At 46.4% G+C, this 23915-nt stretch overlaps 2 protein-coding genes across 3 annotated transcripts; one reads left to right on the top strand and one right to left on the bottom strand.

Moving 5' to 3' along the window:
* Nucleotides 1-284: 284 nt before the first annotated feature.
* Nucleotides 285-7768, top strand: exd2 (exonuclease 3'-5' domain containing 2). Of its 2 annotated transcripts, none has more exons than XM_029493875.1 (10): nucleotides 285-394; nucleotides 1921-1989; nucleotides 2070-2504; nucleotides 3052-3308; nucleotides 3483-3609; nucleotides 3858-4168; nucleotides 4331-4437; nucleotides 4556-4691; nucleotides 4799-5161; nucleotides 6382-7768. In XM_029493875.1, the coding sequence occupies exons 3-10, from the start codon at nucleotides 2112-2114 to the stop codon at nucleotides 6596-6598; spliced, it is 1911 nt and encodes a 636-aa protein (XP_029349735.1). In that variant the 5' UTR covers nucleotides 285-394; nucleotides 1921-1989; nucleotides 2070-2111; the 3' UTR covers nucleotides 6599-7768. The 2 variants fall into 2 exon arrangements, with proteins under 2 accessions (XP_029349735.1, XP_029349734.1); XM_029493874.1 differs by having other exon boundaries at nucleotides 2070-2519.
* Nucleotides 7769-21293: 13525 nt separating this feature from the next.
* Nucleotides 21294-23726, bottom strand: LOC115036028 (enhancer of rudimentary homolog). The gene is made up of 4 exons (XM_029494128.1): nucleotides 23625-23726; nucleotides 22910-22997; nucleotides 22586-22706; nucleotides 21294-21603 (listed from the first exon to the last, which is right to left on the bottom strand). Exons 1-4 carry the CDS (start codon nucleotides 23721-23723, stop codon nucleotides 21501-21503), a joined length of 411 nt encoding a protein of 136 aa, XP_029349988.1. The 5' UTR covers nucleotides 23724-23726; the 3' UTR covers nucleotides 21294-21500.
* Between the last annotated feature and the right edge of the window lie 189 nt (nucleotides 23727-23915).

The raw sequence follows: 23915 nt of genomic DNA, 5'->3' as shown, positions 1-23915 counted from the left end.
TTACTTCTTAAAATATATTTTACTTGATATAAATTGAGAGCATTTTGTAGATGTGCCCTTGGACTGTTTTACCTGAGCCTGACTACCAACACTAAACTGTTAAAGTCCAAGAATTCTATTGGCATTGATGCATTCTCTACTTTCACCCTAAATAAACCTGTAAGGTGGTTTTTATTCAGTAATTCTCTGACAGATTGAGGTGATAAATAATAATAATAAACACAGCAGCTGTATTCGTCCCGTACCGGTGTGACCGCCCGGCCGCCGGGGGGCGCTGCCCGCCGAGCCGCGGCGCCGTTATAAATACAGCCGGGACGCCATGGGCCGGTTCAGCAAACAGAAACAGGTGAACATCTGTGTGACAGCGGACTCCTGCCGGTCCGTCACCTGAGAGGTAAGAGCTCAGACTCACCTGGAGTTTCTCCTCTTCGTTTACTCCGAGGCCTTCCGGTCTCAGGTCGCCTTGACGACAGTTGAGGAGCGAGCAAGTTCACCGGCTAGCCTGCCGCAGCTAACCACGCTAACCGGGTTAAGTTTGTCTCAGCGACAAAAGCTGCTCAGAATCACTGCAGGGCATACTTTAAGACAGCCCCACGTTTAGAGAAAACCCAATTAGAACGGGAATATGTGACCCGGGTTAGTTTCTGACCCTTGAACCGGTCAATGCTAACACAAGTTGAACTAACTGCTAGTGGCTAAATGCTAGCTCCGCTTTCACGGCTTTGTCAGGTGAACTCGTTGCTCTCTCGCTCCGATTTAATAAAGCACAAGTTCAACAATTGTGCTTTAATGGTTTCCATTCGTGTAACGTCGTGACTCCGCTGCTGTGTTTGTACTGTTGGCGTCGGTGACAGCCACGTTAGCCAGCTAGCCTGCGGCTAACGGGGCACAACTCTACCGGTGCCCGGTGAGGACATTAAAGTTACAGCTGTGCTGCTTCTGCAGGATTGTTGCGTTGTTACTGTGTGTTGTTGTAGCTGCAGTCCGGACTGTGTGGGTCTGCCTCACTGTCGTCCTCTGCCTGTCAACGTGCTCATTAAAAATAAGCAACGTCAAGAGACTCCTGTTAGTACTTCACTTAAAACAGGACACTAATATTAAGCTTTTTACATTCTTTAACAAATGCACGTGTTTGTAGGTTTGTGTGTGCATTTGGTTTCCTTTTACATATTCACTAATCCCAGCACACATTTACAAGTTATTGATGCAGCTGGGCGACTCCCCACACAGAACAAATATCAGTCATAATAACACTCCCATATTTGGCTGTAGTGAGTGCAGTCTGTCCTTTCAATAAAAATATTTGCCCCCGCCTTCATAGCATAGCTTTCCTTTTTCTAAGATCAACAAATATCACCCTGTTAATAGGAACCTGCTCCCAAAGGCTGCAAGTAAGTACTTTCACTGTCAAATAATCTGAGAATTGTTTTCCTGGTTGAGTCTATAAAGTGTTCAGATGTCTTGTTTTGTATACCATCCATCGGGCATCCAAATATCACTATCTGTTTATTATATATTTACTATATACTGTGATTTTAAACCAGCGGGAAACTGTGTAATTTATCTTTTGTGTATTTTTGTTTAAACTATGACTAGATGGTCATCAACATAATTGTTGGTTTTCTTTTGATAATTAATGGGTTATTTTAGCTCTGCTGCCTCCACATGGAGATCAAGACTGTTTAATCAGTGTCTGCTGCTGAAATGAAATCTCAGTAAAGCCATGAGATGAATAACAGGGGTAATTAATATTAGTTTGACAGGTAATATGTTAGACAAACTATGACTGAAACAGTCGCCCAACATTGACCCTTTTGTTGAAACAGTAAACATAGTAAAGCTATTAAAGCGCCACATAAGGTTGAACTTTATCAGTTCATGTTGTGGTGTTTTCTTTGTTTATTTTTCATTTTTTTACAGAGGGATGCAGTGCTTGTCCAGATCACAGCAACAGAGCCAAGTTTATAGGGGATCACACTGACAGGAAAGGTAAAACATCTTGCTTTTCATTAACTAAATGAAGCTCTGGCTGCTGTGAAACTGAGTATGCTTCTGTTCTCTGACTCTAGGTTGGCACTTTTCAGCCCAATTTAAGATCACTACGAGTCAACATGTCTCATCGAGGGTCTTTAACAGCGGTCATAACAACAGTGCTCGGGGCAACCTTAGGAGGGCTGCTCATATGGCGAGTTTACCGGACGAGAAGGAAGAGGCTGCCTTCCATCCAGAAGGTGGCTGATCCTGTGGAGGCTCCACGTCCTGTGGATAAGGAGTTCACCGCTGTGGAGTGTCAATACAGCCCACGGCTACACCTTGAGAAGGAATTCAAAGCTGTGGAGTGTCAGACTACACAACTGACCCCTCCTGTACAGATACCTTCCTCTGAACAGCTGCTGGGGGTGAAACCTGTTATGGTGAGCTCTGAAGAGGAATGGCAGCAGCTGTGGCCACTGATGCAAAAGGAGCTGTCAGTCTTCCCTGTGCTGGGACTTGACTGTGAATGGGTAAAGGCTAAAGGCGTAAGAAATACCATTTGCATGTTTGTAGAGCACAAAAAGGAAAAATCCACCCTGAGTTACTTGTGTTCTTTGTTTAAACTGTCTATTTTTTTGGTATTCTATGTTTAGCCCTGTGGGTTACGTGCCACACGGAGGAAAACTTAAATGACGTGGATGTTCTTCAGTGGCGTTTTAAAGTTGGAGCTGATAGCTTTAATTGGATGGTTGATCTGACAAAGCTTAAGTAATGATAATTAATCCACAATTTTTTCTTTTCTGGTTTGTGTTTACTAGCGTGATAGACTCATTAACTGAGAAAATAATCAACATATAAATCAATAAAAATGAAGGGCTGGCTCTAATTTGAAGGGTGTCCCTCTGGGTTTTAGAAAATTTGTCAGGATTTGTTTTTTGTTTTGCTAATGTCTTCTGACATTTAACAGATAACAGAATGAAAAAACTCTTCAGGGGTGGAATTTTCCTTTTTAAGCACCCTTTAAAACTTTGCTTGTCTCTGAGCCTTGCCTGACGTGGCTGCTGTTTCCTGTCGCAGGTCTCAGTGAAGGGTCAATCCTCGTCAGTCTCCCTGTTACAGATGGCCTCATATTCAGGTCTCTGTGTCCTGGTGAGGCTGCTGCCATTTCGCAGCGGTCAGCAGCCGTTCCCGCTCAGCTTCATAGAAGTCCTGCGAGACCCTCATATCCTGAAAGTCGGCGTTGGTTGCTATGAAGACGGCAAACGACTGACACGCGACTACGGTCTGTCCCTGACGTGTACCGTCGACCTGCGCTACCTTGCCTTAAGACAAAGGTGAGTCTGTTTGTCGATGTTCGTAGTAGTGGTGTGCTGTCAGCACTCCTGACATCTGAACCCAGAACAGTATCCTCTGGCGTGAAAGAGCTGACACATGTTTAGTCATTCTATAATTTACAGCTTCTAGCTAAATTTTAGAATGATTGTTTTCTATTTTCTCCCCATTTACAGGCAAGCGATGGTGAATAACGGCCTCAGCCTGAAGTCCCTGGCAGCAGATCTGTTGAATGTTTCTTTAGATAAATCTCTGGAGCTGCGCTGCAGTGACTGGGAGGCAGATCGACTGACACTGGAGCAGGTAGAAACTCAGTGTATTCCATCTGTCACAGTTTTCAGCAATATTTCGAAAACACTGCAGCTCTGAGTTTTTCCTGTAGCACCAGCAGCTGAGGCTCACGGGTAGCGCAGTTTTGGGTGCTGTCTATTTTTATCAGTCTGATTTCTGTTATTATCCATGAAACCTGTGAATCTATAAGTAAATTCAGTGAGGAGGAAAATATTCAGCCTCCATCCACTTTACAATGTTCTGTTTTCTGCTCACTCCAGATGACTTATGCTGCCCGAGACGCCCAAGTTTCCATCGCTCTCTTCCTCCATCTCCTCGGCCTCGGCTCTGAAGCCGGACCCGCCTCTTCCAGCGGGAGCTCGTACTCTGAGTTAGCCGCCCGCTGCCAGGGCCTGGTGGACGTGCCCTTCAGGGGCCGAGGAGATGGAGAAGACAGGGCCGCTGATGGGGAGAGGAGGCGGAGGACACGGAAACCACCCACCTATGAAAGCCCAGAGTCTGGAGATCAGCAAGTCCCAGACCCACGAAAGAATAACAAGAGGAAGCCACTGGGCGTGGGATATTCTGCCAGGTGAGGAGGAGCGAGCTACACATTCACCACGACAGCTAAAACACAGTGAAAACAGCAGATCCCTGGAAACCTATTTTGATTTCTACAGTATAATTAATACAAATCCAAAAATCAGCTTGCATGTAAAAATTTTCAGTCAGTCTAACAGTCTCTCTGTTACAGGAAGTCTCCCCTCTATGATAACTGCTTCCTCCACGCTCCAGATGGTCAGCCTCTGTGTACCTGCGACAAGAAGAAAGCCAAATGGTACCTCGATAAAGGAATAGGAGGTACACCATGATTAAATTAAAACTAACGTTTCTCATCCTGCTTGGAGCTTCACTGAAGAGTTAATTAATTTTGCCACCTGTCAGCTTTTTGTAACAGTAAGGTCTGTTTGTGCCGCAGTGCTTCAGAGTGAAGATCCTTTTGTTGTGCAGCTGCTTTTTGAGCCATCGGGACGTCCCGACTCCAAGCAGGACTATTATCTGACCGCCAAGGAGAATCTCTGCGTCGTGTGCGGAAAAGCAGATTCCTACATCAGGTTGGACCTGCTTACAGTCTGACCAGAAACCTGATGGTGTTTCTCTGGTTCTGCAGACACTTCATCACTCTGCTGGTGTGATTAATACATCTTCTCTGGTCACACAGGAAGAATATTGTGCCACATGAGTACCGGCGGCATTTTCCCACAGAGATGAAGGACCACAACTCCCACGACATCCTGCTGCTCTGCACCAGCTGCCACGCCGCGTCCAACGTGCACGACAGCTTCCTGAAGCAGCAGCTCGCCGAAGAGTTTGCCGCCCCTCAGGGCTGCGAGGAGGGGGTCCGTCTCCTGGAGGACTCAGACCGACGGCGGGTGCGCTCGGCGGCTCGTGCCCTGCTCACAGCTGGGGACGGCCTGCCGGAACAGCGGCGGGAAGAGCTGCAAGATGTGATCAAGAGTTTCCTCAACATGAATGAGGAGCTGACGGATGAGGCTCTGCAGCAGGCGGCCAGTCTGGAGACCAGGTGACTTCAGTCTGAGAGAATCCATTTCATTTTTTTGGTGCAGATATTTGAAAACAAACAAGATAAACACTTCAGCATATACTCTTTGGTGTGAACATTAGCCATACCTCATTCATAATGAATTAAGACTAGTGAGGAAAAAAAAATTGGTGTTAAGTGAACGTCTGAAATGTCCCGACGAGCTGCAGCTGCTTTCAGTCAGGATGGAAAATTCTGGAAACATTTATACTGAGCAGAGAAGATTTGTACACACTGACTGAAGGTTGTTAATCCACATAAAAAAAGCCACAAATGATCAGACAGCCCATAAAAGTATATGATGGATACTTTTATTAGCGTCAGCTGGAGAAACCTGTTTAACTCTCTGCATCATGAGGCTCATGAAAATATAAATCACAGTGTGAGAGTTAATTGTTGCTTAATACCAGCAGCAGCCACATGTGGAAAACAAACAGTCAGTCACACAGTGATCATACACTTTCACTAGTCAGCTCTCCTTACTACCAACATTATTTTTGGCTAATTTTATCGAATTACTGGTTTTAATGTTTGCAGGAGATCCTGTCACAGTCAGATGTTCATACAAACACATCAGAGCTGCGGAACATTTCGCTGTTTGTGTGTCAAACCACCTCAGACCATCTAATCCTCAACTTCCTGTCACATGGATTTACTACATTGGCCTGAATATAGGACGGCCTGCTTTTACCAACGATTTGAGGGCAGGAACTTTTGGCAGCATTAATGTACGAGGCAGAGAGTCCTCGGCGCTGAAGCCTTTTGACTCGTAGAAGTGAAACAAGATGTGTAAATGAGGGATAGTATAGTTATTACTTTAATCTTCAGACACACACACTTTCCTGCCAGACTCTTATCAACAGTCAAAGTGCTTTTCTTTGACAGTAAATGTTTATTTTTCACTTCGTCTTTCAAAGATCGTTAACATCTGTGACAGATTTTTGCTGTGTCAGCAAAACACACGAGGCAAACCTCCAGAAACTGAGCTGATGAACTGAGGCTCGTTATAAAGAGCCCAACTGCAGTGAAACAATTCAACACTCTGAGTTGCTCCTACTGGGGCTTTCTGACATTTCATTGTCTGACCTTCAGACAAATGCATGATGATGATGTCATATTCATCCACCTGGTTGCAGCAGCCATCTTTTTTCGAGCTGTCACTTCCTGCTCTCATCCTCTTCCTGCCCCTCTCTTCCCTGAAGGATTTTCAACGAGGCGTACGTCCCTCACGGGCTGAAGGTGGTGCGAGCTCACGCTGAGCTGGGCCTGCGGGGCCTGATGGACCTGGAGCGTCGCTGGAGGCAGCACTTCCTCACCTCCATGCAGCCGCGCCACCTCCCCCCTCTCTGGTCCGTCGACCACAACCACAGCAAGTTCCTCCGCAAGTACGGAGAGGACCTGCCCATCAAGCTCAACTGAGCCAACCTCCACAGACCACCACGGCAACTTTTATTTAGAGATTTCAGACTTCTGCAGCCAGTATGTCAAGTTTGCAAGCCAAAAGCTTTTTTTTTTTTTCTTTTTTTTTATATGACTGGGTGAATACACTAAACCTCCGGCCGGGACCAAAATGTTACCAGCATGTGGCATCATGTGTGAGTGAATCCACGCGGTCTGCGGCACCAGTGAGATGCTGCTAGGACTCAAAAACTGCCTGTTGAGAGGAAACGCCAGCACTGATTCTGAAAACCAGAGACTCTGCGACACTATGATGGACACTTTTTTATTCTGACAACTTATTTATGAAAACGGTGAAGAAAAGTAAATTTATGAACAGATTTTTAGACAAAGCTGCCGCCTGCTCTTAGTTTTCCCCTCCATGTAATGAACAGCCTCCTCCCCCCTGCAGGTCAGCAGCTTATTACCGCCATCTATTTGAGAATAAGTAATTAGCTTTGCGGAGAGAAGGTCGCTTTAATACGACTTTAAATGATTTGGCGCTCCACCCTGCTTTTATTGCAGTCTGTCAGTTTCAAACCAAGCGATGAAGGATGGATTTCGCAGAAGACACTTGAACACTTCAAATTTCATCGAAAGACATTTTTCTTTTTAAAAAGATGATTTTTGTCTCAAAGTGCGTTTCAGCAGTCCAAGTGTTGGTTTGTTTTTGTTTTTTGTTTTTGTTGCAGGGGGAGCTGCTCGCTTCCAGAGAAACGTTGGCTTGTTTCATTGCTCATTTCCTTTTTGTGATTAACGTCCTGCAGCTGAGTCGCCTGACGGTTGGGACTTCCCCATGGCTCATGTTTTAATGTGCCTCTTAATCCCCCAACCGGACCGGAGAGCTGTCAGGGCGTCGGGACACAACCTCCATTCACTTTACAGCAGATTCACCACGACGTCGTTTTACACAATCCAAAGTATACAGTGAAGAAAACGTGCCAACGCCGATGGGATTTATGAAAATGACCGTAACTCCCTCCACCTCCTTTGCAAAGCAGATTTATCTTTTGAGCATAACAAAAAAAAATCTTTACAATGAAAACTGTAAATGATAGAAACAGCTGCTCTGTCGACATTCATGTGAGCCCTACAGCTGTTTGTTTTTCCTAAATTGTGAATGTTAAAAGATGAATAAATAAGTCATGTTTGTACTAATCTTCTCTCACGCTGCTCTTTTAAAAAAACAAAACGACCACATTCAGTTTATTTTTTTTTTATTTCTTACAAAATCACAGTTTAATAAATAGTCTGTAAAAATGAGTACAAAAGCGGTTTTCTTAACATTTCATATATGAATCACTCATGACTTTCAGGTCAAAGGAGTCTTTAGTTGGATTTTTTTTATTTATTTATTTATTTTTTTTGTCAGGAATGACTTTTTTTGTTTTTTTTATCATTATTTTTTTTTTTACAATCTAGTTTTGCTGAATTAAGGCCTCTTGATTTTGGCATCAGAACAATCTGTCAGTCAAATGTTTTGTATCTGAAGTTGAATTCGAGTAATGAGCTCTCCTGGTTTCACAGTTCAGTCAGGAAAAATAAACATTACAAATAAATAAGAAAATGGCTCAACATGCAGATGATTCTTCGTCCCAGAACGCTGACGAAACTTAAGACTCTCTAATGGTCAGTGTTTGACACTGAGGACGAAACAACTATAACAATGGCACATGAGGCTGCTTCACTGAAGGAGAATCCATCAAAGGTGACTTGGGAATTTATTTTTCTTTAGTTTTGAGTGTCCTTGAATTAAAGAACTTGAGATTTTGGCGAATTTAGTTTGGAAGTGCTTCTTAAAAAATAAAGACGAGTCAATTTTGTTGGAACTCTCCTTATTAGGAAGTGTAGCGGTGACAAGGAGTGCAATCCTGTGTTGTGAAAGACACTCTGACATCTTTACTGCATTACAGTGAAACCTCTGAGGGCTGAGACACACCTGAACATTCCACCTCCTCCTCTTCCTGTGTTGGAACAGGAATCAACAAATCGGGAAATCAGCCTTTTTACTGAGAGGATCAGCTCAATTGGCTCTGCAGTGAACATGAAGCTGTAGCCAGTTAGCCTAGCTTAGCATAGAGACTGGAAACAAAGGGAAAGTGCTAGCCTAACTTTGTCAGAATAAAATCCACAATCCAGCACAATTTTAACATTTTGTTTAGAAAAAAAAATGTTATCATTGTGTGACAGTCACACAACCTTAAAACCTTAAAGGTACAATGGCAATTTTTTTTTTTTTTTTTTACAGTCACTTGGGGCCAAAAAAAGTACAAAAGTGCATGTAAGTTCTGAGGCTGAAAAACAAACTCAATCCTGACGGGCCTGCACTCTGTCAGAAGGCCACTGGATTTAAAAAAGATCCGAAAAAGATTTCTTGTGGTTTCAAAAACAACAACAAAACAGCAGCTTAAAAACCGACGGGTGACATCACAACACAACCAAATGCATTTCTGCTTTCACTTGTCATTAAGTTTTTGCTGTTTCCATTTAAATCATTTCTAAAGGTTTGGCAAAATATGACTGTGCAGTTTGTAAAAAGACTTCTACTATTCACTGTTGTAGCTCTGTTTTTGGTCCCCACCAAGTCCTGCAGGACTTTCAAGGCTCCACTGTGTTTGTTGGTTTGTAGGAAGTGAGCAGATTTTTCTGCCTTTTGTGCTCAAAAGTGACACAATGAGTTGTTGAAAAGAAGCTGCATCCAGCTCAGACTTTAAAGTGTGTCTGTGTGAATCTTCTGGTGTGTGTCGGCCCGAAGTACAGCAGAGAGTTTCAACACTAAATTACTGCATATTATAACTCCTTTTGTTCTTTCCAACAAAAGACAATTTCACATAGAAAAAATGACAAATGCAATTTAAGACATGAAAAGTCCTGTTTGATTTAGCTTTTCTTTTTTCTTTTTTTTTCTTTTTTTTTTTAGTTTTTTTGTTGAAGGGACGGGTTGTGTTCACATTTCAGAAAAGTATTTAAAACTTATCTTTAACACTGAATCGAAGGCATGTTCTCAACATCTGACCAGCGTCTCCAAACATTAAATCTTTGAAGCACATTTTCAATTTATATTACAATAAAGAAAAACAAAAAGAAGCTTGTTTTTTTTTTGCAGATTTTACATTTCAGGGTGAAATCCATCCACAGATGAATATTTAGGGAGAGTGGAAACGCCGATCTCATTTCAGAATTCACATTCTCACTCAGGCTGATAAAGATTGTCACATTAACATAATAATAATAATGTTGCAAAAAAAAAAATAAAATTATATATTGCTCCAAAACGGCTGGTTGAGCAGACAGACCAATCATTTGACGGAGGGAAGCGTGAAAATGTGATTCCTTTAGATATTAGTGTTGTTGTTTTTGGTCAAAGGCTCTTTGATGATGCAGAGAGGCTCAGGTTCTGTACAGTGTCTGTCGTTGGAGAACAAACTGCAGTTTTGGTGTTTTTCTCATATCTTTTTTTTTTTTTTTTTGATCATTCATGTTGTTTTGGGACCCCCGAGCCCTTAAAACATGATAGAAACACAACTTCTACACTAAACGGGCTTTGATGACCAAATAAGCATCTTTCATTCCTTAAAAAGAACAAAATTTTTATCCAAAGATGATGAGAAGCTGAACAGGCAAAGATCCCCTCCTCCTCCTCACTGCACCCCCTCTGCTCCTAACAACCCCAACTCATTATTGCTTGCATGTTAACACACACACACACAGACACACACACAGTATGGGAGAGCGTTTGTGTCTCAGAAACAGACAGAAAACCATCTCACAGTCAGGATCCAAACCAAAATGTAAACAAACAAAAAGAAAAGATCAACTGCCTTTTTTTTTTCTGTGCCCCTTCGGGTTCTTTCTGCTATAACAAACACACACTCCAGTTTGTGGGTAGAAACACAACACGGATGTTTGCTGGTGTAATCAGGATGTAGCGAGTCACAAATTCTTTGGAGTTTTTCATTCGTTAAGCCGAGATGTTGGGTTTTTTCCTGCACCGCCCTGTCGCAGGATGCAATCTGTGTTACACACTCTCCTTAGATCCACACAAATGATTTCCAAATGAAGACACTCACACACACTTCACACACACTCTGCTGCCTTTCTTGATGCAACTCATCTGAAAACACAATTGGCACAGATTATCAAAATAAATACCCTGGAAGCTTGGCACTATGCAAAAGGAAACTTCACGTTTTTTTGTTTGTTTGTTGGTGTTTTGTTTTTTGTTGTTTTGTTTTTTTCCTGAAAGAAATCTTATAAAAAACTATTGAATAATCTCAGTCTACTCCACGTTTTCGTTATCCTATTACTTATATACTATATGCTGATGAAGGTTACACCAGTGTCGTAAACCTCTGAATGACTTAACTACCACTGAAACAATATAGCTCCTATTCAAATAGATTTTTTTTCCACAAACGTACATCAAAATGAAGTATCTAACATCTATCAGACTATAGATAGTGCTGATGTCTGGTATGCATCTCTTTATAGTGCCTCTTAATTTTTTTCCCCTCCTCTCTCTTCTTTCAAACAATCAGTTCATTTATAGTAAAATCTCAAACCCAGGAACGAAATCTCTTCTCGACCTGGGCCCAGTGGAAAAGTCGAGTCCGCCACCTCAGACAGATGTTTGTGTGTCTGGCTGGATGTCTGTCGGGACAGATTACCTCACAGGTGTCCCTCCAGGATGCTGGTGACAGCCTGGTCCAGCGAAGGGCCCGACGTGGCCCTGGTCGGGGCCACAGAGGGGCCCTGCAGGCGCTGGAGCTCCAGGATGCTGTCGATGGCACTCTGCAGATGTTCACTGAGCATGTGGTCCTCTTGGAGGGATGGAGGCAGCGGGCTGAACCGCTGCTCCGTCTGCGGCGACGCCTCCGCCCTGTAACATTTCAGTTTGGGGGCGCTGACATCTCTGGGAGACGACCCGAAGCAGGAGGCCTGCGGATCTGGACCAGAAAGAGAATTTGGGGCTTTTGTTTTGGGATCGGGTGCTACCTGTGGGACTTCCTCCGCGGCGTGACTGGGCAGAGCTCCGTTGGAGACCTGGGCTGCTCCGCTGGGTGCCTGAGAGTGGCGGTCATTCACGGCCGCGCCGCCGTTGGTCAGCTGCCCCGTGTGGTCCCTCTTGAGTCCGGGGTCGCAGACCGAGTTGTGGACCACCTTACGGGAGCCGGACTCCTGCTTGATGGTGAGCCTGAGAGCTCCCCGGGAGCTGGAGCGGTACGTCTTCAGTCCAGGGGGCCGGTCAGACAGTCTGGTCCAGGCTGGTGGAGAGGAGGGGCTGCCGGAGGGGTTCAGGTGGGACGGCCCGGAGGAGGGGGCACCAGGATGGGAAGACGCCGATGCAGCCAAGGCCACCATGAATGACTCTGGGGGGGGCGAGAGGATTTTACAGTTTGAGCCTGCAGTTTTTCATCCATATGCATTTATTTTAGGAACCACAGTATGAAAAAAAGAACAATCTGTTCATTATGGATGAAAAACATTTCTGCTAAAGAGTAAATGTAAATGTGAAGGTTTGGTTTTGGAGAGCATCAAATATCACCTGACAGTCTGTGATTCATAAAATTCAAAGGTCAAACGGCTCTGAGGTCTGACATTTAAGTCTTCAACAGCTTCCTTCTCCCCCATCCAACTTTTTAATTACCAGAACAGCCCTGCTGTAATTTGCTCTTAACCTCTTGCATGCAATTTTTCTGTCACCACGCTGAGTCTCTCCCAGCACGCCTTCGCTCCACATTTACACAGCTTAATTACACACTCACACCTGGGAGCTGCTCTGGAGCAAACACGGAGGTTAAGTGTCGGCTCCGAGGCGCCAAATCACAAACCAAATTAGTTTGTATGGATAAAAAAGAAAAGAGGGCCCCGTCAGGCTTTCTGGCTCAGGCCTGAGATTTGAAACAGCTGCTTTCCTGGCAAAACACACACACACAGAGATGGTGATTATCTCCTGTGGGGAAACTGACCTGGATCTCTGCGGGCTCTCCGTCTGTCCTCGGCTAAAGCGCATCTCTCAGCCTGAAGGAAGAGACGCTCCAGCATCACCATCTCTGCGGACGGACTCTCCTGCTGTGGAAACCAGTTCATGTCCCATTAAAACAAACAGCTCCACCTGACCTGAGCGTCTGCGTTCAGGTCATTCAGAGCCTCATTTCCACACCCAGGAGGGCCGGGAGACCCAAAGCCCCCCTGCTCTCCCAACGAGCTTGATACCAAGTAAACGATGTCTGAACTGAAACTTAATAGTTAACATCCAGGTCGGAGACTCGGAGCTCGGACCTGCGGGGCGGCCAGGCTCACCTGCGCCTCTCGGACCAGAAGCTGCCGGTATTTGTTGACCATGTCCTTGGTGCGTTTCAGCAGGAAACCAGACACAGTGTCGAACTCCCGGTCCACTGTGGACAGACATCGACAGGCTGATCAACAGCATGAATCACAACAAAGGGATGAAAAACAGAAAAACAGAGTTTGACCTTTTTGGATGTGAGGACTAAATCAGGGGGAAGACACTAAAACCCTAATACATTTAGACAAAAAGTACATTGTGAGCACAAATGTGGGTGTCTTTTGTGAGATAAGTAGTTTAGCAGAGCTTCTGTGGCCTAAGGCCCTCTGGCCGCTCTCACTGACCTAACATGAAGTCAGTCTGAGTTGGCAGGTGATCGGCGCAGGCGTGGTACGGCAGCAGGCGTCTCACGGCGTCCCTCAGGGTGGGAAAGGCCGGGCCGGTGAACGGGCGCTGCACCGCTGCGTGGTCCAAGCAAAGCTGCTGCTGGAACCTGAGGACACAGTCAGGAAGATGGCAGCGGCCTCAGACTGCAGACTGCACAGCAATAACTGAATGGACATTTGTGATGATTGAACGTGGCGGTTTTCAGTCAGCAGTTAGACGTTTTACACATCGCAGCTTTTATCTGGAGAGTTGTGATTGTTCCAAAAGATGGCAGCTGGTGGTAGTAATCGTAGTAAAAAGAGTCCTTCAGCGCTGAGATTAGGAAACATCGGTGAAGAATCAGCTTTAATCCATCTCTGTGAAATTCAGCGAGGTGAGAAAACTCCTCTGCTGTGCATCACATCTCAGGATCATGACGAGTAGGATCCCGAAGGGGATGCAGAGTGTGTTTCCAGCAAAGACAGACGGAACAGCAAGCATTTTCACACACAGCAGCCACGAATCTGCCGTCAATTCTTCATCCGTCAGGTGGAACAGGCTCCACAGAGAGTTTCACTTCGAGTCCGTTTATTTCTCACAGCCAGCGTTGTTGTGCGTCTCACTGTGGTTTCCTGCAGTTGTGTGTCTCTTACCTGTGCCTGCGCATTGCTGGTGTGAGCCTGTCGTCTCTCTGCGGCTCCTGAGGACCTGCCAGCTGGCAGACACACAACATTTTGGATGAGATCAAAGGACGGAGACGGGAGTCCATTTTCAAGTCATTAATAATAAATTTGGATGCATTTAACAAATCATCATTTCAGAGCTCAATGTCAGCTGAGGAGGAACTATTAAATCCATCGTACAAATGTGTATTCTTTTTGGCTTTTATTGGCTTGGTGGTTCATTTTATCAGCCACTTTTTGGATTTTTTTTTTTTTTTTTTTTCAGCTCAGCTTCTGAAATGTAAATATTTGATTTTATATGATTTAAACTAACTGGCTGATGAATTATTAGTGAGGGCCATTGGAGGCTTCTCTAATCCTTCAATAAAAGTCTGGATTCTTTAATGAGCTGGTCCGGAGGTCGAGGCATTTCCCACCTTGGTGCCGGTCTGCTGGTTTGTCTGGATGGGGGCACACTCCCTGGGAGCTGGGGGGGCATGAACCTGGACACCCTGCGCTGCAGGAGAGGGTGGACGGACATCGAGAGTAAACGCTTTACTCTCTACGGCCAAGGCAGCTGTTGGCTCTGACGAAGAGACGGAGACAGACGGTTATGATGATGATGATGATGATGGAGGTGGAGAGAAGTGATTGAAGGACCTCAGTGATACAAAGTGATGAAAGTTGGAGTCAAACTGTAACGTTTGGGTTCTCACTCACTGTTTTGTGTGTGCTGTTGGACAGCGGAGTGGTCTCCTCCTTTGGAGAGACTAGCAGCCTTGAGATCAGGCTGCTGCTGAGGCACCGAGACGCTGACGAGCAGAGAGGGGGGGCTTCTGTGGACCGAAGGATGGGTGGAGGGCTGAGGCTGGGCCTGGACCTGGACCTGGACCTGGACCCTGACCTGGGCCTGGGCCTGGGCCTGAGCAGGAGGCACCGGCTGGGAAGCAGACGCCTGGATTTGCACCTGCTTCTGGGCAAATAAGGCCTGCGAGACCTGGAGCTGACGAGAGACCTGGTACTGGACTTGTGGCTCGATGAGGGGCTGGGCAGCGGTAGTCTGGGGGGCTGAACTCTCAGCTCCAGCTGGAGGGGAGAAAGTTCCCGGAGCTGTTCTTCCAGCAGCGTCCTGAACAGGAGGGGAGGAGCAGAGCGTGTCCTCGGGGTCCGAGTGAAGCGGGGAAGCTTCAGCACGCTGGTCGGGCATCACGGGAACTGCATGGGTCTGAGATTGGGTCTCTCTCTCATTGGCCGCGGGGGAGGCGAGAGACTCCAGCGGCACCACTGGCAACGCTCCAACCAACAGTTCGGTGGCGATGGGAGAGCTAAGTGCTTGCTGTGGTGGAAGTGAAGAGAAACGCTGCAGTTAGATGGACTTTACTGGAAGCAGTCGGCTCCTCAGCAGCTCTTCAAGTTGAATCAAACACAGTGAAGCCGCATCCAGCTGCTGCCCCTCACAGAGGAGGTCTCTTAAAATCCAGATTCAAAAACTCTCCCGTTGTGATCTGCCTTTTTTTACTGGCTCAGTGAAAATAACTCTGAACTTTTCTCACATTTATTGTTTACTGAAACAAATAAAAAGATGATGATCTGATGTGAACAATCTGGATAGATTTGATTTGGAACCACACATTTCACCGTCACCACACTCCTGTGGTCCGGATCTGAATATTCAGCTTCACTAAACTGTAACTCCTCTGACAGTCATTCAACATCTCTATTAACAATTAAGTCTGCTACAGGTGTTTTGTCTCTCTGTAGAACCTCTGACCTGTTCCAGATGTTGCATAAAGGCCTGGTTCTGACTCATGGAGTGAGCCACCTCCTCTGCCGCCTGGGTGACGTCCGCTGGGGGGATCAGAAGTTTGGGCATCTCCACAGCTGGCTCTGGGACCAGAGCTGGTTCAGGAGGAGGCTGCAGGAGCGTGACTACAGGTGGAGGGGAGGGCTGCACCGAGACGTGCTGGAGGACGTGTCCATACGGCTGAAAGAGCAGACGGGGTGAGATGAAGCCAAAGAGATGTAGTTTGTCTCTGAAACAACCTCAGCTAAGGACTTGAATTCAAAACTTTATTCTTTCAGCCAGACTGTGAGTTAACGTCTGGCTGGGGCAGAGATTATAACCTGCTGTAAATCTGATTTCACATTTCAAAACAATAATGAGACTGGATCAGATTTGGTAACAGTTTTTTTCCGAGACCTTTTGTCTGGTTTTAGTGTCGTTGTCAGCAAAGTGTCAAATCATTGAGCATCAGTGGATTTATGGTCATAGACGTTCGTACGAGATCTACAGTATAAAAGGCAGAAGTGAATTTTCTCTGTCACCTGTGGCAGCTGGTGGAAGGCCTCCTCTGAGCCGGTCCTCTCCTCTTGGACGGCTCTCTCCGGCAGCAGCACCACCGACGCCTGCTGGAGGCTCAGCTGGCCCTCCGTCTGGGGAGCCGGGGCCTGGGCAGCAAAGGGCAGTCCCTGGACCACCGAGGGGCCGTTGAGGATTGAGATGGAAGTGAGATCCGGGGGGAGCACCCCAGAGCTGTTGATCAAGGTAATGTGGTTTCCAAGAGCGGGACTGTGGACCAGGGTGGCACGCTGCCCCTGTCCTCCTGGAGTGTACGTTCCTGCCAGCTGTGCCGGCATCTGGAAGACAGTGGGGGGAGCTGACTGTAGATGCAGAGGTCCTGAAAGCACAGTGGCCTGGCGGAGCGCTAGCTGCCCTGTGGGGGTGGTGAAGACGGGGCTGAAGTTCAGCTGTCTTTGGGGCACAGTCAGGATCTGGGGGCCGTCTACCAGCTGCCCGGTGGAGGGAGTCGCACCGTGGACCGACGGGCCTTGGTGGCTGGAGGTCAGCAGCGGTCGAGCAGTGCCAGGGGGTTGAGAAATTGTGACGGGGGACTGGCCTGGAAGAAGGAACTGGTTTTGGCCTTGGAAGAGTCCCTGAGGCTGGAGCACAAAGGAGCCGCCCTGGTTGACCAGCTGCAGGCTGACCGGTTTGGGGAGCTGCTGGCCGGGCTGCGGCGCTGAAGCTGTCGGTTTCTGGCCAGAGGGTGGGGACAGTAAAATATTTGGTGAGGCCGTCCCAGGAACAAACGTGAGACCCGGAGTGGGTTTCTGCCCAGAAGGCTTGGGGCTAATCTGAACCAGTCTGGGCTGAATGCTGATGGGGAGCTTGGGCTGGATGGGCAGAGGAGCCCTCTGCAGGACGATCCCCGGCGCTGCTGCTGTGGCTCTCAGGGTCGGAGTGATAATCGGACGGGTGGTCACGCTGGGAACGGCCTTGTGGATGATCATACTGGAGCCCTGAGCAGGACTCAGAGAGAAGGAGGTCTCTGGGGAAGGAGCAGGGAACACATTTCCTGGCAGGAGCCCCATCAGCTGAGGCGGAGCAGCAGGTTTCAGCGACGGGCAGCCAGGCCCCACAGCCAGGAGGGAGGGCTGGGGGGGCTCCACTGCTGCCTGGGTGTCTCTGGGCAACGCCGGGGCGACGGGCAAGGTCACAGACTTGGGTACGAATGGAACGGTGGGGGGAGAGAGGAGGGGAGCAGGGGAGTACAGGGACAGGCTGTCCCCGGGTTGGGCCAGTCCCGCCTCCAGAGCCATGGTCTGCTCGGTAATGTCGGCCTCCTGCAGGCTCTGCTGGAGGATGTCACACGCCACCTCCGCCTCCTCCACCTCCCGCACTTCTCCCTTCTTCGCCTCACATCCCCCCTCCACCGGCGGCCCGCCCTGGTCCACCTGTGGGTCTTCTCCACCCTCCGGCGATGACAGGAGGGCCTCCTCCAGGAAGGACAGATCCACACACCCGGGCGGGGGCGTGTCTGGGGAATCCCTGCCGTCCCCCAGCAGAGAGACAGGGCTCTGCAGGAGGTAGACGGGAGGAGAGAGGAAGCACAGCGAGAAGGAGGGGAGAAGCGTGCGATTAGCAGGAGTCAACAGGAAGCAGTTTCAGGCACAGACGGAGAGAAAAAATGATTCTCGTGGGGAAAATGCTGCTTGTTGTGACGCTGCTGGCTGCAGATACAGACACTCACCGGGGCATCTGTGAAGAGGGAAGGCTCCCCAGAGGAGGAGTTAATGAGCAGGTCTTCAGTCTGCAGCTGGTGAGATAAAACCAGTCAATTTTGGGCTGGGCTAGCTCCGTCCACATGCACACAGCGTTAAATAATCACTCTCATTCCCTCCGTCAGCCCCGCAACACACACACCACGTGCCAAGAAATATTCCCATCACAAATTTATCATTTGCACTATTGATTTTTTTATCTGAGGCTTTCTCTATTTAAATCCAGTTTGTTACCTCATTGGTCCCATGAAGGAAGTCATTCAGGGCTTGGGGATCACTGCCAAAATAAAGAGAGGTGGATGATTATAAGCACAATGGAAGACTGTTTTTAGTCCTGCTGTAAGAGTCAGGAAAAAAAAAACTCACCACAAAACATCAAGTAGACAAGTCCCATCTTCATCCTCCATGTCAACTGAGGGAAGACAAAACGCAGCCATGCGAGCATTATAATTGATCAGCGAGGGAAAAGCAACTCATCGCACCGTTTCTGTGTCTGTAACTTCATTATGCTCGTAACGGGGGACGATGGTGGACGGCATCAACAGCGTCACCGAGGCGGCACGAGCAGGCCGAACATTCAGGATGTTCCATACACGTTGGCTCATCATCTGCTTTTCAATTAATCAATTATCTGAGCATCAAGGCCGCAACCCTGAAATGATCAGCGTGAATTGGGAGATCAATGAATGATGTAGATTACTGATCTGATCTGGCTGTTTCCCAACCTTTTGTTCATGTGACTCTGTAAAATCATGTTTGGGACAGAAGGAGCAGTTCAATACTTTGATTTAAAGTGCTTCATAGAGCCGAGGAGCTGAGAGACAGAGACAGAGAGGTGAGAGGTCCCATCGCTGACCACAGTATGAACCTACTTCATATGCGGGAGGCCCCATACAGAGCGGTCAGGATGAGTGCTGCTGGAGGCCTCATGGGAAGTGGTGACCGGGCTTCGGTGTCTGGAGGCGGGGGGAAGCCAGGCCGAGGCGGCGGGACGGAGACAGGTCCTGCCTCTGCTGGGGCATCGCTGCGTCCTTACAGTGTGGAGAGGCTGGAGGAGGAAAAACACACCACCACATGCTGTCAGGTCACTTAAGGTTACCCCCCCCCCCCCCCAGAGACACACACACTCACACCTGGCCGGGGAGACAGAAGATCAATACATGATTCATCAGATCCTCCTCTGCTGCAGACATCTGAACCCAAATGGGCCGACAGCAGCATCATATCAGTGTGTGGTGTGTGTGTATCGATTGAGCCGGAGGCTGATGAGGAAAATGGAAGCTATTGTTGTGGCTATCACAGACAGGAGATCAGATCTGAACGTCCCCCCCCCCGGACGGGACTGGTCCTGTCTCCTCACACACACAGAGGAGGGCAAAGTGAAGATGCTCGGCACATCGCACAGCCCGAACTGTCCTTTTGATGCCCCTGTCCCCTCACACACACACACACACACACACACCGGACAAACCTCCCCTCTCGGATCCCGCTGACATATTTTTGTTTACACGCCGACAGCCGCATTAACACCCTCCAGGTTCCGCATCGCCCGGTGAGATCCGGGCAGACCAGCCTCATCTAAAGCTGCAGCGGCGGCCGTCCGCGACGCTCCGGCGGTAACGGCACCGGGACACGCTGATGCCTTCACGGGTTACGTAAGGTGACCGTCCCCACCGATGCAGGATTTTTTTTTTCTTCCTCTAATTCCTTTATAATGAATATTATTATTATTGTCATCAGTGCCCCCCCTCCCTCTCTCTCTCAGCGGGACCGAGGCAGCTGCTGTAAATCATATCGCGGTAACAAAAGATGCCTTGTGTTTAAATGCGATTCCCTCCTCATCACTGAGCCATTAGGAGTGATTCCGCAATTCAGGAAGAAGAAGGAAGGAGAAAGAAAGAAAGAACCCCCCCCCAAAAAAAAAAAAAAAAAAAAAAAAAACAACAAAACACAAGCGCACACTCACACTCATACACACACACACACACACACACACACAAGCAAGAGGAGGGAGGAAAAAACTCACCCCTTCTTTGTGGTTTATTGTCCTGTCAAGCGGGCCTCTGCGCCATCGATTCTCACTCAGTGGTCCTTTCAGATGCTAAAAGGAGGAGAGGGGGAGGAGGAGGAGGAGGAGGATGGGGAAGGGTACGTGTAGGGTGGGATGGAGGTGGGGAGAAGGAGGAGGGAGGAGGGGGGACAGGGGTGGGTGTGAGAAACAGACCGAGTGGGATCACAACACAAAGGTGGGGGGGGGGGGGGGGATCAGGATCAGGATCAGGATCAGGATCAAGCTTCAGCGGCGCGACTGCAGGAGCCAGGCCGCCTCCTGCGGAGCTCCTTCAACCAGATGTGTTTCATCCGTCTCTCCTTCTTTTATTTATTCAAAAATCGATTTGATGAGGACAGAAAAGAAAGGGGGAGGGATCAATATTTTGAGATGCGCTTATTTGATGGTGTAGGTAGAAAGGGGAACATTTGGACTCCCATGTGGAGGCGAGCTCTTCCCCACAGTCAACACCAAACGGGTGAACAGGGAGACAGAGGAAACTGTTTTAATGTCCATCCCAGAGGAAAGGTGAGAAGAAACCCACATTGTTCCCACAAGGCTCCTCCTCCTTTAAAGTCCAGGAAATTATAAATAGTCTTCAGTATTCTTTAATATTATTTGTGCTTGTTTCCCTGTAGTGGGTGACAAAAGAGTAAAAATTACCACAAGCACGACAGCAAAGCAGACTTTAGACCAGCAGGTAAAACCAGTGAAAGATCTATTCGTGGGATTTTCACTGCTTATTTGGAGCACAATGTACATGTCAGTATTCTGAATGACCAACTCTGTTAGAATAATATAAATACTACAGAAAGGTGAGAAGTCTGAGGGTCTTATCACAGACAAACTGTATTCATGAGAAAACCATCTGAAAATATTTGCTTTGGTTTGGTTTGATTAAAAATTCAGGTTTTCTGGAGAAGATCTTCCTCGTTTGAGGCTGTTTTTAAGGTTTAGAAAATGTGCACACAGCTGCAACACAAATTGTCCCTTTTTGTAGTTAAAAAACAAGTTTAGATTACAAAAATGTAGAAGAAATGTTTTCACAGCAGAAAGGAAATCTATATTTCGTGACATGCTTATTTTAGTGTATCGAGCACAAGCGTTCCCATTTGTGACATGTTGAAGCAAAATGGAGTAATTGGAGGCACTCTAGTGCAGTCAACACAAAGAAACAAAGTCAACAAAGAGCTAGAAAAATATGGGAGAGAGGAAGATTACAGAAACAGCAAGAGAAGAGAAAACTCTGTTATTTAAAGGGATATTTTATTATTAAGTAAGACATTAAAATACAAAATACACCTGCTCTTGATGAAGAAAACTAACTTTTCAAAAACTGATCAGAATAAGGTAGGTCAACCTTTTTGAATGCAAGTTACATTTAGTAAAAATGAAATTCCCCCTGTAGCTCCCACCCCCTCTCCGTCCGTCCTCCCTCCATCAGGCCCCTCAGAGGCTTCACTTTCCCGCCTGCTGGGCCTGACGGCGAAGCAGCACATAGATCTTCTCTTTGATCCAGTCCTTGTTGTACGGCTGGTACGTCTGCGTGTCGGCACGATACCTGAAGCAACAAGAGCAATTATGCTAAGTGTCAAACCGTGCTACTCATCTCTCTCACTTGCACAGAATATTCATCAAACAACATGAACCGCCAATCAGTAGTTTGAAATACTTTTCATCCAGTGATCAGAAGCCAACTGCAGCTACCAGGACAGAGAGAGATGTGTCATAGAAGCTGGTAGAGATTGTATTTGTGCTTTGCTGCGGGCACTTCAGCAAAGAAGCTGCATGTGAAAACAACAAAAATGCTTTAAACTGTGAAAGCTTCGCGTGCGCAGACCTTTGGAGAACATGGATAATATATTTCTTAAAAAAAGGGAATGCAGCTGGTATTTTTCTTTGATAATAACCTTCCTTTGGTCTTTGGTTATGTAATTTAATGAAGCTGCTCTAACACTAACTGTCTATAATATATCATGTTTGTGATGTCGCTCTAATAACAATTTATGTTTGTTTAGAGATTAAGGACATTTCTTGAATTGCCCCTCGACTCCATGTGAAGTCACACTCACAGCTCTGGCTGTCCAGAGAGAAGGTGTGAATAAACAGGTAAACTGTGGGACACACATGCAAACCTCCGCCATCACCAGGAAAGACAGGTTACCATGGAAACCGATCAATCTGAGTTCAGTCTGTTTATCAGAGTGTGAAAGCAAATATTTCTGAAACAGCGAGCAAAGTTGTTTTTAAACTGATTATTATTTTCCTATTTTTGTGCTTCTATCAACATTCTTATTGGTAACGTTGCCTGTTTTTCAAGTTTGTCTACAAAATACAATGTGGAAAGCTAATAATATGACAAGTTGGAGGCCCAACCTCCTCTCTGTTTATACTAAACTTCTGGAGCCAAATCAGTGTTGTATTACAATGAATTCAGATTCATAATTTCCTTGTGACAGCATATGGTGATGCGTGTATACAAATACACCAGTACAGGCTGATTCATTCGCAGCAGCTTAAACGTACTGAAATCACAAACTTACACTAAACAGCTGAGGTCAGCCAGGTCATCGATGAAGTCAAACAGCTGGCTGATGTCGTAGGTTATCGACGGACTGTTGGGGTTCATCCTCTTAAGATGTTCCTCGTACATCTTACACACACCTGAACAGAAAATCATGTTACTAATCCCACCATCTACTTTCATTGGAGGAAATACAGCTGCTCGTGAGAAAATTTGCTCAACTGTTGATCTTACAATGACATGTCTGCTAAATGCCTGATAACTCTGTGTGGTTCTAGTTCTGTATTAAAGAATTATAACAGCACAATGGAAAAATGGGACGAACGAAGCATCATCAGCTTACCTTCCATACACTCATTGACTGATTCATAATCAGCGTACGTCCTCCCCTCTGGCCTCTTGGTGGGCTGCACCAGCAGGATGGTGTGGGACTGATAAACGACACAAGAAATAAAAGACTCGTTAATAGATAAATAAACAAAATTTGTGAATATCAATTAATCATCCAGTTTAAAATAGAAAACACTTGTGGATTACACAGTCACACATTTACTTGCTCCACACTACATTAACCTAAATGAAATATACTGGTTTTGTGCAAACCAGCTAATTCAAAACGAGCCTTATGTGCTTGTGATCAATCAGTTAATTATTCATTTGACAGAAATTCACAGTAAAAAGCCGTTTAAACTGATGAATAAGTGGCAGCAATCTACAGTATTAAATCGTGCAGTTCGAATATTTGCATTACTCTGAAATCAGTAATTTACATTTCTACACTTTAAGCACTTGTGCTTGAATAAAGTTTTACATCGACGGGTTTTACTTGCACTGTCGTGTGTTTTCTTATTTTTAGAAAGCAGTAGATGTGATCTTAATTTATCTCCGGCGGTGCGGCGCGACTGCTCAACCTCCCCCACATTCATGCTAACGTTAGCGGGGAGCTAATTTATTATTTTTTTTTTAGTTAAACATCAGTTCTCCCTGAGCTAAAACTGACAAACTACGTCGACCTAACACCAACACATTAAATTCACAGCAGATCGGGGCATACTGACCATGTTATTGCTGTCTTTCTGGTCGGTTTTAGCCGATTTTTTCGGATCTTCGCGTCTCCTGAACGCTTGACCTTTGTAACCGGAAGTAGAATAGGCCATCGATGCCGCATTCAAGTGATATCGGGAGGAAAAGAGAAAATCAGCCATGTTGACCCCACAAAGAATTAAATGTAGTATAACTTGCATATGTTAACAGCGCTTTTGTTTTTTGTTTAGTTTTTACTAAATATCTATTTATATCAGTAGGAAGATCATATTTATTTGGAGGAAATAGCCAGGAGTGAATCCTGT

This window comes from Echeneis naucrates, chromosome 22 (genome assembly GCF_900963305.1).
Source record: "Echeneis naucrates chromosome 22, fEcheNa1.1, whole genome shotgun sequence".
NCBI classification, from domain to species: domain Eukaryota; kingdom Metazoa; phylum Chordata; class Actinopteri; order Carangiformes; family Echeneidae; genus Echeneis; species Echeneis naucrates.
Note: the sequence above shows the minus strand (reverse complement) of the source record. Positions and strands in the feature narration are given on the sequence as shown.